This window comes from Eurosta solidaginis, chromosome 1, assembly GCF_040869045.1.
Source record: "Eurosta solidaginis isolate ZX-2024a chromosome 1, ASM4086904v1, whole genome shotgun sequence".
NCBI lineage: Eukaryota > Metazoa > Arthropoda > Insecta > Diptera > Tephritidae > Eurosta > Eurosta solidaginis.
The window spans coordinates 360121019-360137188 of record NC_090319.1 but is presented as its reverse complement, the minus strand read 5'-3'; the positions used below and the strand labels follow the sequence as shown (position 1 = coordinate 360137188).

The window sequence follows — 16170 nt, the reverse complement described above, 5'->3', positions numbered from 1 at the left end:
ATGCGAATTTCATTTATTCGGAAACACCGATGCAACTGATGAGCTGGCATATTGCAATGTTATTATCGTTCTCTCCACTCCTCTCTTTTTCTCTATTAGATTCCCAGCGGTAATAAGGAATTTACGCTCGACTTATGTGGTTCGCATCACAAGGCAGAGACGGATTACTCTCAGGGTTTGGTGAATCTGTTCTTTACTGCAAACGCGTCGTGTGGTAAGTGAAAGAAAAATAAATCAAAATGGACAGGGGATGTAGGATACTTTGTGTTAATCAGGAACATGTTGTAATAATGCAACTGCAGACGGCAGACATAAAAGAAAAGCAAAACCGTAGTTATGTAAGAAAATTTGATAGCGAGATTTCTACCATAATTATTTTATATATTTTTTGGGCTGCACTTGTTGAACAGCAACAAGTTAATGAAGTTTCTTTGGGGTGCCAAAGATTTCACATTGAGCTTTTTTTGGACAGTCTGCATACGAAGTAAGAACTTGCGTTATCCTACTGAAATTGTCTTCCCTGTACTTAAAGTTTGATGACTAAGTACCTTAAGTGCCACTTAAAAGGGTTGGGGTTTTAGATAAGTATCTGGTTTGCAACAGTTTGTGTGCCATTAAGTAAGAGGGAACTCCATTTATCAAGTAGATCTTTTACTGGTGCGCATATCGTATCCTTTAGCATCTAACCATAATCACCAACACATCAGAATCGGGATAGGAAAAATATACATCAATATTGGGTGCCTGGACATATAGAAATATATGGAAATGAAAAAGCGGCTGAGCTAGCTAAACAGAGTGCACTGGTCGAAGCTGGCGGCAGCGTAGACGTTCCAATCCGATTGGCCGAGATTAAAAAACGCAGAAAAGGCATGAAGCGAAGTGTGGGGCTGGAAAGTGTCGAAAATCATGTGCAGGTCGTACAACCTCTGATTGACAAATATACTTTCCCTTGTTCTATGTCTCATCTTTATCCGTTCCCTTTGGGGCTTCATTTCCTTTACTCGCTATATTTCTTGCACACCCCCTATTTCTCCCTATCTCTATCTCTTACACCATACTTTAATTTTCTATCTATCGCCTGCTCCCTCTGTCCTTTCTTCAGTTACTCTCTCCCGCTCTCTTTTTCTTTTTCTTGCCTTCCGCCTTTCTCTCGCTATCCGGCATTATGTCTCGCCCCCTGCCTTTCTACTTATCCATCCCCCAACTTTCTCTACACCGCATCGTCTTCCTATTAGATTTTCCTTCTCATCATTTGCTTTTCAAAAAGCTTTCCGCTTTCCTGTCTTTTCTTTTCTTCTTCCCATATCTTTTTCTGTTTTCTTCTCCTTATCTTTCATTCCCTTTCGTTTCCATTCAGCTCCCACTAAGTTTACCCTCCAGTTTCTCTATCTCTATATCTTTCTCTTCATATTCTCCTCCCCCTTCGGTCATGCTCCCTTACCTCTGGTCTTCTACTTAAAAGGGTTTGCCAACCCTATTTTCTTTTCACTACTATACCTATTTCTTCATAACTCTGTTCTCACTACTTTTTCCTTCGGGTTCGGTTAGTGTTATGGATTTTTAAGGGCTTGTGTAAAATCCCTATTTCACGGGACAAAGTTAACATCCCGTCTTGTTTAACATATTATTTTCTGGCAGCATACACTTCCGAGTGTATAAACGCTGAGAAAATTTCTAGTCTGATTATTCCGTTTGACCTTAAGAAATATATACCATCTCATTGGTCTTTCTGCTGATGGTCTCTAATAAGGCCATCTTCAAGCTTTCGCTGGCATACTTGATCCCATTTTCTGGCTAAAAACCTGCATTGATTAGAAAGTACTAAAGTACAGAGTAGCAGACACAGTTACGATGCTGTGCAATGCTGGGCAATGAAAGAAATTTATGTGAATTCGCACCAGCCAGCCTGCTAAAAGTTCCATAAAACTCATCAACCCCCGCTGACGGCTTGAACATTTTCATGACTATTTTAACAATAGCAAAGAATTGGCACTGCTAATTTTTACGCTACAATAAAGAACAGACCCAGGAGCACCATATTGCAGCCACTTGACAGCACCGATGTATGTATTAATGTCAACGGGACTCAGAGGTAGAAGGGCTTCACGAATAAATTGTAAAATAATAGCGAAGAAATAAATTCGAATGAAATCTGTTTAATTTCCCTCTTTTGTTTTGTAGAGTCAAGTGTATTTATAAAATATGTAACCATTAGTTACTTTATCCCTATTTTCTTATGCCACTTACTCGTCTGCTTAAATAATCTGCAAATCACATTAAGATTTGGCAAATGTCCCTTTGCGCTTGTTTTGTCTTCCATGCTTATCTTAACATTTGGCGCTTTGGCATTCTCTTCCGGATATCGCTGCAGTATATTTTCTAACGTATGTGCTTTTTTTCGTTTATATATCATTGCGATATTTCACGTTGCATATAAAGGGTTACACAATAAGAGCAGTACTTGAGATTTTAAAATTTTTACAAAATCAGCATATTTGAAACTAATTCTCGTTTCTCACTAAGTCAAATTCGACCACAAACTAAGTCAGATCAATGAAAACAGCTTTCCATACAACGTCAAATGGCGCTTTCCATGCATTTTGGCCACAAAGTGAAAATTAAAATAACCAATAAGTCAAACTTGACATTAAAATTTCATTTGCTAACATGTTGGGAATTTATTCTAGTTCGCCAACTGGCGTCCCGTTAATATATAATGCCACAGCGCGTAGAACAAAGTGTTATACTAAAAGGGTTGTGAAACAAATGAACTCAATAATTTACATTGGGTTTTGCTTTATCGATTGCGAGTTAGTTTATTGACTCAATGGAAATGCGTTTGACACCAAATGACCACCAATTTGTGATGGCAGTCATGAAATGAATACCTAACATAAGAAAGAAGCTATTGATGACATGAGTTTCTATTGTGCTTGTTCTGTAATCTTTCTTTTATTGCAATCCAAAACTGAGGCTTTCTATAAGGGAAATTTTGCTCTCGGTGTGGGGGAATCCAGAATGTAACCGTAAGTGTTAGCGAAGCATAATATTGGAAGCGGTGAAATGTACGCATAGGGAAAGTGTAGGCGTAGATGGGACTGGTACGCTGTAAGGAGGCATACAAAATGTAGACGTTATGTAGTCCCTACACTGTAGCGCAACCTGGAAACAATTAGCCGGAACCGCACGGCGTGTTATCAGGGTTAATAGTTATCGTTATGGGTATGTTATCGACGAGCTATATACGTGTTATCGATAAAAGGGTTCATCAGTGGGTTACCGATTTTTTATTGACAGGCTATTATCAAAAAGTTATCGATATATTATCGAAAAATTTGTTGGTTATTACTAGCCTGTATTCCACATTCGGCAGTATGTTTTAAACCATATGCTTTTTATAATAATATTCTTTTAGATTCCTTTCTTAAATTCAAACGGCTCACTCCTAATAAATCACCCTGCAACCTCCTGTAAATGTATGACGGCAGTAGAGCGCATGCATACCGCTGCATAATCTCTGGTTGAGAGTTTTAAGTAAAAATCACATTCTAATTTTGTCATGCTGTGAAACATTTTCTTGCATATGGAAGCCGGATGACTACTTCTACTTACTTCCGGCTTGCTATGTTGCACTTTGGCCTGTCCCACGTCGGATCATTGCTTTAAGCTTTTAGATCCCACTTGTGTAGTGTTTTTCTTTACTTCTGCTGCCAGCAATACTTTATTCAACAATCTTTGTGCTTAAATCTGGCGCCCGCTTAGCGTCATAGTAGATCGCAATATGGCATTCAGTCGCAGCATTCCTTATTTTGTTTTCATTTTTGCTTTTTGATCGGATTTTTTCTTGCCGTGTTGTGTGCGGAAACCAACTAAAGCAAAAGCAAAAAAAAAACAACCAAAAATGACAGCAACAGGGATTTCAAAATGAAATCCGCAAGATAATGAAAAAAGCTTGCCGTGTAGTCGTGGTCTATGAATTTTTAATATGGCGACGACGGCTGCGGCAAGTTGACGACAACGAAAGCAGACAGAAGTTGAACTCAAAGAAATCTTATTATAGCACACAAAACTTAAATCAAGTTAAAGGTTGTGGTAACAAGGATATAAGTAAGGTATGCAGAAATTTGAACCTAAATAATACAAATACATAAATGGTATACATACACAGTAAATAACATAACATTATGTACAATATAACATACAACATATATAACATAGCATAAAAAAGCAAAATATAATATAACATAAAATAACAACATGGCATAACATAACATAGCAAAACAAAACATACAAGACGATAACCTTACACAACATAACATCTTATGTTCGATAACAGATCAAAACAAAACAAACCAAAATCAATAATAACATAAAATAACATTGCATAGCATAAAATAATATAAATTAACATTAATTAACAGTTTAAACGGCTATGGCCGCCCAACAAGGTGCTCCAGCTGCTTCTGCGTTGTGTTAACGGGCTATTGGTCACACAAAGGTATTTGAATCGAGCTGCCTAATCTGGGTTTGTCATGGCCCATGCTTCTGCACTATATAGCAGGTGTACGACAAGTGACTTGTAGAGCATAATTTTCGTTGGCCGAGAGAGGATTTTACTTTAAATTGCCTACCTAATCCAAAGTGCCATTTATTGGCAATAGTGATTCCTCGCTGTATTTCAAAGCTCATGTTGTTGTTTGTACTAAACCTGGTTTCCAAGGCACAAATACGCTGACTCTTTGCTTCATGACAGCAGGTACTTCGTTTTGCCCTCATTCCCCAACATACTCATGGCTTCCGCTTCTTTTTCCAATGTGTAGTGTGTACAATTGTGGTGTTTCGCAGACTCGGCAGCGGAGTGGAGGCACCAGAATTGCGTTTAGGTTAGATTTAAAATGAAAGGAAAAGAAAGGCGAGAGATATTTCTCGTTATAATAATGATTTTATTTGGAGTGAAAATTATAATTAGTACAATAATTTACCTTGTATAAAACTTGTGGCGGGGCTTCTCGGGACGGCTGGTTGTAGTTCGCTCAACGATCGCTGGAAAAGTAGACGGTTGCCTTGTCGAGGACAACCGTTGAACCGCGGAAAAAGTCTCCGGTTTTAAGGGGAAGCTTCCCCACATAGTTGTACCGGCATACATGTATATGTGTACGGACAACATAACCCTATCTATGTACACATATACATGCAGGTGGGCGAACTAGGGGTCGATAAAGTGGTGCTATTAGGGTGGCGCAAATTAAGAAGAATTTAGGCTTCGGGCCTAAACATGCCGGCCCCCTTGCGGTACGCAACAGCCCAGATTCCGCCCGAGCGTCCCCGACCACGATTTGTCTTAAACCTAGATACTAAAATTAAACGATGCGTGCCGGATGGCGCGACGGCATCCTCCTTGCCTTCGCCGGTATCTGTAGCTAGGACGAGATAAAGGAATGGTAAAGTAAAAGAACGATGAATGCCGGATGGCGCGACGGCATCCTCCTTGCCTTCGCCGGTACCTGTAGCTAGGACGAGATAAAGGAATGGTAAAGTAAAGAACACGCATCATATATTTCTTGCCAGTTACTACAGAAATCCATTTATTGTGTGAAAAGGAAAGATGTTATTCACATATATATAAAGCTTAAAACTACGTAACGTAAAGACGTGTTAGATTGGGTGGGTCCCCGAGAGCACCCATCCAAAGATAGTGCTTTGGGCTAGGAGCGAGCCAAACGACGGCGGTAACGTGCCCGGTGTAATTATTTCCGCGTAAACGTCGCCGCCCAGAACGAGGCGGATTGGTGTTGATGCGTAGAATTGTGGATCTGCCAGACGAATGTGTTCGTAAGGAGCTGCGACGCTGGGGTCGACGCTATAAGTTGGGCTGACGCGCCTAAACTCATGGACGCAGACTGCGTGAGTCGTCACCGTCTTGCTCTGTCCATATTTGCCCCTAAATCTGATAAAACAGCCGGTTTCGCCGGCGGCGTTGGTCGTCGGCAGTGCTAACTCTCGCGCCAGCCTGCGGTCGATCGTTGTGCGGGGGGAACATGCATCAATGAGTGCCCGGATGAGATGTAAACGCCCATCCGGCTCGAAGGACCATGTACAATTGTGGTGTTTCGCAGACTCGGCAGCGGAGTGGAGGCACCAGAATTGCGTTTAGGTTAGATTTAAAATGAAAGGAAAAGAAAGGCGAGAGATATTTCTCGTTATAATAATGATTTTATTTGGAGTGAAAATTATAATTAGTACAATAATTTACCTTGTATAAAACTTGTGACGGGGCTTCTCGGGACGGCTGGTTGTAGTTCGCTCAACGATCGCTGGAAAAGTAGACGGTTGCCTTGTCGAGGACAACCGTTGAACCGCGGAAAAAGTCTCCGGTTTTAAGGGGAAGCTTCCCCACATAGTTGTACCGGCATACATGTATATGTGTACGGACAACATAACCCTATCTATGTACACATATACATGCAGGTGGGCGAACTAGGGGTCGATAAAGTGGTGCTATTAGGGTGGCGCAAATTAAGAAGAATTTAGGCTTCGGGCCTAAACATGCCGGCCCCCTTGCGGTACGCAACAGCCCAGATTCCGCCCGAGCGTCCCCGATCACGATTTGTCTTAAACCTAGATACTAAAATTAAACGATGCGTGCCGGATGGCGCGACGGCATCCTCCTTGCCTTCGCCGGTATCTGTAGCTAGGACGAGATAAAGGAATGGTAAAGTAAAAGAACGATGAATGCCGGATGGCGCGACGGCATCCTCCTTGCCTTCGCCGGTACCTGTAGCTAGGACGAGATAAAGGAATGGTAAAGTAAAGAACACGCATCATATATTTCTTGCCAGTTACTACAGAAATCCATTTATTGTGTGAAAAGGAAAGATGTTATTCACATATATATAAAGCTTAAAACTACGTAACGTAAAGACGTGTTAGATTGGGTGGGTCCCCGAGAGCACCCATCCAAAGATAGTGCTTTGGGCTAGGAGCGAGCCAAACGACGGCGGTAACGTGCCCGGTGTAATTATTTCCGCGTAAACGTCGCCGCCCAGAACTAGGCGGATTGGTGTTGATGCGTAGAATTGTGGATCTGCCAGACGAATGTGTTCGTAAGGAGCTGCGACGCTGGGGTCGACGCTATAAGTTGGGCTGACGCGCCTAAACTCATGGACGCAGACTGCGTGAGTCGTCACCGTCTTGCTCTGTCCATATTTGCCCCTAAATCTGATAAAACAGCCGGTTTCGCCGGCGGCGTTGGTCGTCGGCAGTGCTAACTCTCGCGCCAGCCTGCGGTCGATCGTTGTGCGGGGGGAACATGCATCAATGAGTGCCCGGATGAGATGTAAACGCCCATCCGGCTCGAAGGACCATGTACAATTGTGGTGTTTCGCAGACTCGGCAGCGGAGTGGAGGCACCAGAATTGCGTTTAGGTTAGATTTAAAATGAAAGGAAAAGAAAGGCGAGAGATATTTCTCGTTATAATAATGATTTTATTTGGAGTGAAAATTATAATTAGTACAATAATTTACCTTGTATAAAACTTGTGACGGGGCTTCTCGGGACGGCTGGTTGTAGTTCGCTCAACGATCGCTGGAAAAGTAGACGGTTGCCTTGTCGAGGACAACCGTTGAACCGCGGAAAAAGTCTCCGGTTTTAAGGGGAAGCTTCCCCACATAGTTGTACCGGCATACATGTATATGTGTACGGACAACATAACCCTATCTATGTACACATATACATGCAGGTGGGCGAACTAGGGGTCGATAAAGTGGTGCTATTAGGGTGGCGCAAATTAAGAAGAATTTAGGCTTCGGGCCTAAACATAGTGTTCAGGCCGATTACATCAATTTTGCAGCATATGCCACGCTTTTATAGAATACTAGCAGAATACCCGACGTCGTTCGGGTATAAATAAAAGCAGTACTACATAGACTAATATATTAGCTCATCCCAACCCCCATTTGTATGGGAGATGCCACGCCCCTTTTTCGTTATACCCAGTTTTTCTGGAGGGGGTAGGGATTGATCTCATATAACCACCACCTAATTTCAGTCGTCTAGCCTTAATACTTTTAGATATATTGACTACGAAAGTTGTATGGGAGGTGCCACACCCCCTTTTTCGTTATACCCAGTTTTTCTGGAGGGGGTAGGGATTGGTCTCATATAACCACTCACCTAATTTCAGTCGTCTAGCCTTAATACTTTCAGATATATTGACTACGAAAAATGCCAGTTGTATGGGAGGTGCCATACCCCCTTTTTCGTTATACCGAGTTTTTCTGGAGGGGGTAGGGATTGGTCTCATATAACCACTTACCTAATTTCAGTCGTCTAGCCTTAATACTTTCAGATATATTGCCTAAGAAAAATTCCAGTTGTATGGGAGGGGCCACGCCCCCTTGTCGAAAGCTTTTTTATATAGCCTACCATAGATTGACGCACTCAGGGTATGTCATGGCAAAATTCGTTCGATTCCATTCTGCTCGGAGGGAAACCAAATCAGACATACCGGTATATTGACAGCTCTTTTTCGTGCTGTCAAAGGCGGCTTCAAAACTGAGGAGGAGATGTGCCTCAATTCGCTCTTTTTTGTAAGATTTGGAGCATAGTTAAATTCTGGTCAATGGTAGATAAACCATGCTTGAATCCACACTGATATGGTCTCTTCACTGTGGGCTTCAATCCTTCTCACAACCCACTTGACAAGACTTTATATGCATAGGGATAGGCATAGTTTGCAGAATCCCTCTTCTTGTGGACTGGGCTAAGAATATTTAGACTCCAATCGTCGGGCATGCACTTGTCCGACCATATTTTGAAAAGAAGTTAACGCATGCGCCCAACCAACTCCTCCCCGCTCCGCAGGCAATCCATCATCGTCGGTGACCTTTTTTAGTCTGGTTATTGCTATTCTTAGTTCATCATATGCGGATGGGTGATTTTAATTCCATCATCATCGATTACGGGATCGAGTTTCCGCCTGTCGCCGAATTGTTTGGTAAAATTTTGCCCGTGTTATTCCTGGTGGCTAGCAGCTGAAGCTCCTCTGTTGGGATTGCATCCTTTCAACGTTTAGCCCTCCTTGAACACAACGTGGTCAATCTGATTGCGTGTATTTCGATCGGGGGACAGCCATGCAGCTTGAAGTATATTTTTATGCATGTAGCTCGTGTTGGGTATGACCATGTTCCGTGCCCTGGCGAAGTCGATCAGCCTCAGTCCATTAGTGGATGAATCATTGAGTAGACTGAACTTTTCCTTCGTCGGGGTAACAACGCGGTAAGGCGAGACTGCGAGAAATCTCTTTTAAAACATGTTCGAGAAATCGCCGGCTCTAATTTTTTTGGTAGCATAAAATACTCAAATACTTATCAAAAATTCTTTACTTCTTTGTTTCCTCTATACAATTGTTTAGCTATCAGTTGGCCTTTCCATTATTTACGTTCATTTGTTTGGGTTGTCATACTGATTACATCACTTTGTATTTCTTTGTTCTTTTTGCTGTTGTCTAATCTTTTTCAGCTGTTTGATGTTTATAATCATAATTGCTTACTTTCATGCTAGTATTTCATTTGTTTTTGTATTGTGGTTCATTTGTATTTATTTCGACCTTACAATTTTGTTCAAATCTTTAGCATTTTATATACCAAAACTGCTAATGAAAGTTTCCTTTTTTTGATTGACACATAAAAGCAAAACTTTTGCGCTCAGTGAGAGCTTAATGGTTGGTCGTTTAGTTATATAATTTTGACATTGAACTGTGCTTCCTATGCAACCGCAATTATGACGATGATGCTCTTTTGGCTTGGCAATACGCTCTTTCCAATCTCACATGCAGAACAGGCCTAATTGTTGTGTGATAATTTTACATCTGCTGCTCAAAATCAAGTTCATTCGGACATATTATTATATATATTTCTGAACTCCTCCGAAACTGGACCGATTTTGATGAAATTTTGTTAGTGTGTTCCGTTTTATTTCTTATCTTTCCGGGAAGTTAACCAGTTCTGTTCTAAAAATAATAATTTATAACGTAATTGCCTTGAAATTTGGAACAGGAGTACTAGCTCATTATTTGAAAAACCTTTTTTGTTTCCGGAAAGTGGACCAAGGTCCGTTTTTTTCCAAAAAATGTAATTTATGATGCGATTTTCGTAAGATTAAGTTGTATATTTGAGAAACTTTCCTTTCCGGGAAGCGAACCAGTGGCCGACCTATTCAAAAAAACTTTATTTATGTGGCGATTTGATTGAAATTTTGTACTCTTCAACAAGCTTAAGAATCCCTTTCCTCCCGGACCGGATGCTGCAATTTTATTTTGGCAGCCCTTCGAATGGGTTAATCTTATATATGAAAGTGAATGCGAAATCTGTTTGTAACTTTATAACTCAAGATTGGATTATCCAATTTTTGAAATCATAGCTGCGTTAGTTTGGTAAAGTTTCAAAAAGAAAATGGAGAGTTATACAAAACACCATGAGTTGAAAAAGAATAAAAAAATAAAAGGAGTGGGAATCAGAGCCGGAAAGAATGAAAAGGGTGAAAGGAAGTAAAATCGGAAGATTGTAAGGGAGAGAAGAGGAACTTGGAGTGGGATATGCAGATACAAATGGAAAAAGTGTGAGAGGAAGAAAGGAGTGATAGAAACCTACAGAAGAATAGGAGAGAAAGAAAAATAGAGGGAGGATGCGAAAAAGGAATTACGTGGGAGTAAAAGAGAGAAAAATCGAGAAAGTGAATGTTTGAAGTAGCGGAGAAGATACAGAGAATAGACATGGAAAGGGAGAGGAAAGAATTAACAAATTTTTTTTTTGTGCAGAGCTACAGTATGCCAAATGTCTTTGTTTACCGAGAAGGCAATTATCGGGCAGGAAAACATAGTAATGATGAACGTGATTTTACAAATTTTATCTGTGTTAGCGTCATATAGTTCCGCTGTGGTTTTAAGAAATAAAGATATTGACATCGGCTAGTCCGGTAAAGCAGGTATTCTATATTTGGTATAGTGATTCGATATATGAGGACATTGAGATGAGAGAGGTAGAGGTAGTAGGAGTGGAACCGGGAGTGGGAGCATAAGTGAGTGTGACAGTAGAAATGGCAGTGGAAGTAGGAGGAAGATAAATGGAATAAGATGTTAGAAGAAAAATGTAGAAAATAATGGGATAAAGAGTGAATAGGGGAAGGAAGACTCAATCTTGAAATGTAAGCAACTGAATTTTTGGGAAGAATAAAGTCTGCCGGGTACTCGAGTAAAAAAATACAATTTAGATTATCTAGTATTATCCTGACTGCCATGGCTCTTTTGATCTATGCCCTTTGCTTTTGTTTTTCAATTCCCCATCGTTGTGTGCTCCAATGCAGAAATGTGACGCTTGTCATATTAATGTTAATCTTAATTAAGTTTCTATTACTCTCTTATTGCCGAAATAGTTTGGAATATTTATGAGCTTCGTCTATGTTTTAAGTTGCTGACCCGCTGGATTTTTATTAGACGAATATGAACCCAACTGCTTTAACTCTGACTTTTAAGTAGTTGGAATTTTTTCTTTAGTCCCAGTCTCAAGAGAATATCAGCATGCATATGTAGTTTCCCCCACGGAAGTAACTAGGCATAATTTTATCTCGCTAGGTTTCTATCGAGATATAGGCCAAAACGTGTACCCGGATACCCTTAGAATGTGTTTATACAATATGGATATCAAATAAAAACTGTTGATGACAGCCGAAATAAAGACATGAATTGATAATACCTACACTGTAGGTCCTATATACATATGTACGTACGTTCGAAATGAAATATCCAAGTTCGAATGCATAAACTGCGTGTTGCTATCATCGGCAATTCCCTTTTGGTGACACTTAAAGTGTTGCTTATTTCTGCGGCTGGGACTGGGAACGGGACTCGCGGCGGGACTGGAACTGGCACTATGACTGGGAATAAAGGGTGGAGAAAAAAAAAAGAACTATAGAGAAGAGAAAAGTGGGAAGGGGAAAGAGGCTGGAAAAGAGATAGATTTAGACGTAGTTAAAGGATAGGAATAGATGAGAAAAGACGGAGGGGAAGAAAGAGACGTAGAGTATGGGAAGGCAGGGGGAGGAGTGAATATAAGGATACGGAAAAGGGGCAGAGAGGAAGAGGGAGAGCAAGAGGTAAACATTTCTTAAAAATTATGCAGATAGACCAAAGTTAGGGCAGAACAACGTCTGCAGGGTCTGCTAGTTATTATTATATAATGCCAATAACCAATATATTAAAAGAAGTTTTTTTTTATTTAAGGTAAATCAATGGTACAGTTGCGAATAATTTGTAGCGGTGTAAGCAGTCGGGATATAAATTATAGTGATGTGAGTACCAATTTTACTTTACTATTAATGAAACATTTTTATGAAGCAACACACACAATAGACTCCAAAAGCTAAGTATATGGCATGATAAACGCAAGATATAACCTCTGGAATACAAAATGTTCCAACTTAAAATTTACAAATCTAAGTCTGAGTGAAGTATCATCCTATCTCGGTAGCCATCTCAAATAGGCCCCACTCAGAATTTGTTGGAAGGTCTCAGAAATCGGTTGAAAAGAGATCTATTCCAAAATTTGTTTCAAAAGTTCCCTACCTCAGCTCAAAATGTATTGAATGTATGCTCAAATAGCGCGTTTCTGAAAGAAATTCAGAGGTTGAGCATAGTTCAAACCAATTCTGCGTTTATCAAAAATGTTATGTGGTAGGATCCTATCGAAACGACTGCCGAGATAGTATGATATTTCACTCCAGCGACGATTTGTAAAATTTGAATTGCAACATTTTCGGGTTTTTCGTGCCCAATACTAAGGAGCGGAGACGCGAGCGAACTTGAACCGAATTTCCTAAGAGGTTTATATACATTTTTAAATTAATTAATTGGTGAGTTTAAATATGTTTTAAGACTTATAATAATTTGTAAAGTGTTCTGGAAGTTTCACCTCTGCGAATCATAAATTTAGATGCGTTATTAAAGGTAAGTAGCACACAAAACGAGCCGGTAAGTTGGTCCAGCTAATTCCATAGGACCATCAACATTTATAACACTCCCCAAAGCTTTCGGGGAGTGTCTTTATCTTTCATACAACAACAACAGCTAATTGCAGATATTTGCTTATGTTAGACAGCAATTACTACATGTTGTATTGAAGTGAATGGGCCAAAAAGCTGGTGCCAAGTTTTCCTCAAACTATTAGATAGTCATGAAGCATTTATATTTTGAAGTTCATTGCTGCTAAAATTCATCCAGAGACCCTCCTGGCTTATGAAAAAGTTAGCTGCTGATTTGAGGTACTGCTATATGGTACTTATTTATTGGCACTTAGGCCCGGTTTCACCAACTAGACTTAACTTAGTTAAGTCATATTTTTTAATTTTCCTGTTTCACCACCAATGCTTAGCTAAGTCGCAAATGTCACAGCTGGCTTATTCTCGACTTTCAACCGTGTTGCTGTAGTACAAATTTTGAGTCGAATTAAATGGCAGTATTGATACTTATTTCATTATGCAAATATAGCAACCCCGCTGTTGTATGTATTCACTGGGTGGCGTGTGATTAAAACGTAGCTAAAATACTACTATGAATAAAACAACTGATAGGGTTTTTGTATGTCAAATGGGTTTAGTAGTTAAGTTGGTGAAACCGAAAAAAAAAACTTAGCCACAACTCTGGGCTAACTTAAGTTGCAACTAAGTTTTAGCCTAAGTCGAGTTGGTGAAATCGGCCCTTAATCTTCTAAACGGTTTTAGCAATCCAACACACCCAACAAAAAAGACAATCACAAATACTCCTTCAGAGTACTATATGGATTACCTACGGAAGAGAGCTTTTAAAGAATCCTAAAAAACTGCTTAATGGGCTACCAAAAAGCAAAGCTAAAGCTGAAGCAGTTACTCCTATGAAATATATCACAAACAATTTTACAATATAACTATCCTAACCAAAGGAAACGTTTTTCATCTTATTTTTCTCGTATCTATAAAGAGATTCCCCGAAGGATTTGGGGAGTTTTATCTACTGATGGTGCTTTGGCGGATACTGATCCGCCATGCTTCGAATGCAGGACCCATACCAGAGACGCCATAGAGAGCGTTGTATAGCGTTGGATAGTAGTTGGCATTCACCTGTATTTCGTGTGAGCATAGCCACTGAGTTTTAATAGAGCAAGCACTGAATCAGTTTTCACTTGTACTTCAAGCTGTAGACTTCTCTCGAGTAAACTTTATGCTCAAATTTGTTTCACCATTCTCCTTGTACACACACGATTAGACTAGGTTGAAATGGCCGGTCCGTAAGCACTTCACATAGGCTTAATGAGTTCATAGTATTGTTAGAAGTTTGCTCAAAGATCAATCTGCAAAACCCTATCAGAAACAAAAACCCTATCAGGACAAAAAACGCGCACAATATCTGCTATCACTGACAAGGCCTAATTTCAAAGTATGTGACGCCAGAAGGCAGTATCCAATCAGAATATCAATCATAAGCCTTCAGTCCACTCTTTCCAATGACAACAGTAGCTTTGTTTGTCTAAGGTTGTAAGAGCTGCACACTTTGACATCCAGCTCGGGCCTCCATTTAATGTCGCCCAATCGAAATCGCCTTGGTAACCCCGCTACTGTTGGTAGCCATAATTTCGAAATAGTAAAAGACTTCGTTTATTTGGGTACCAGCATTGACACTAACAACAACATCAGCTCTGAAATCCAGTGAAGAATCACTCTTGGCAAAAAGGCTACTTTGGACTAGGTAGACAATTGAAAAGTAAAGTGCTCTCTCTTCAAACGAAAATCATACTCAACCAGTCACTTATCTACCCGTCCTGCTATATGATGCAGAAGCAGAAAAGTTCTCCCAAAGATATATGGACTTCTACGCGTTGGCGCTGGCGAGTACCGAAGAAGATTTAACAATTAGCTGTACTAACTTTATGCAAACATCAACATAGTCCAGCGAATTAAAACGCAGCGACTTCGCTGGTTAGGCCATGTTATGCGAATGATATATGACGCTTCGGCCAAGAAAGTTTTTCTATCGGAACCCACCTATGGAAGCAGCGGTAGAGGGCGACCCCCACTCCGCTGGAAGGGCCAGGTGGAAAACGATTTAAACTCCTTTGGTGTGACCAATTGGTGCCAGTTGGCAGAAAGAAGAAGCGACTGGCGCGCCTTATTGGGCGGCCATAACCGCCAATTAAGTAAGTAAGAAAGTATTGTTGTAAGGCTTGTGACGTTTTGTAGAAGCGAATTTTTGAACGCGAACTTAGTTTATGCTGGTCTGTCAGTGATTTTTGATTTTCGTATGGCTCCGTTATCCAAATTTCTCGCGCCTGTTTATGGTATTGTTCACAGCGGCTCCGCTGGCTAAGCCTTGTTTTGCGAATAAAAGATGATGCTCCTGTTGAGAGAATATTTTTACCGGAACCTGCCTATGGAAACAGAGGAAGAGGGCTGCCCAATCCGTTGGGAAGACCAGGTAAAATATGATTTAAATTCCCTTGGCGTGAATAATTAGCGCCAGTTCACGTAGGCTGCGCCATGTTGGACGGGCATAACCGTTTAAGCGGTTAGGCGCCAATGAAGTAAGTTTGGTGTATTGTAAAACTCGTAGTCGAAATGTTTCGGCATTCGAATCGTTAACGTGCCTTGCTTATGCTTCAAAATGCTTTCTGGGTTAACTACAATAAAATTAGCGGTATGAAATTGCAAAAGTCGCACCTTCTAACAACTAGTGGCGCCAACGACTTACTTATGTAATACAGCTGTCATGTACTTAGTGCACTAAACTTCTGTAGCGTCGAAAAGTTGGTATTAGTTTTTGTGTGTTTTCGCGTTGCTTGTGGCATTATTGTTTCGAATCGTACAATTGTTGCTACTTTTGTTGCTGTTGTTGTTGTTTTAAATGTTACAAAGTTGTCTCGAACATGTTAAAGATATGAGCTAAAGTTTTTAAAGTTCTAATAGTTAATAATATTGCTGTTATGCTCTTGTCATGTGTGTATATGTATAATAATCACTGATTACTTTTGTGTGTGTATGTTTATGTACATATGTATGGTTGAATTACGCTGCAAAAAATCGAGCGATTAATGCCTAAAGAGATTGGTCTCCGATTGATCTCTTTTGTCTACATTTGGGCATAA

General features: G+C 40.3%; 1 protein-coding gene across 1 annotated transcript in view; it reads left to right on the top strand.

Moving 5' to 3' along the window:
* Lerp (lysosomal enzyme receptor protein) overlaps positions 1 to 16170 on the top strand; it is a 311988-nt gene that overhangs the window by 148095 nt on the left and 147723 nt on the right. The window contains exons 13-14 of the mRNA XM_067762778.1: positions 100 to 214; positions 12282 to 12349. Of these exons, the coding sequence (XP_067618879.1) occupies positions 100 to 214; positions 12282 to 12349 (183 nt within the window). The remainder of the gene's footprint in view (positions 1 to 99; positions 215 to 12281; positions 12350 to 16170) is intronic.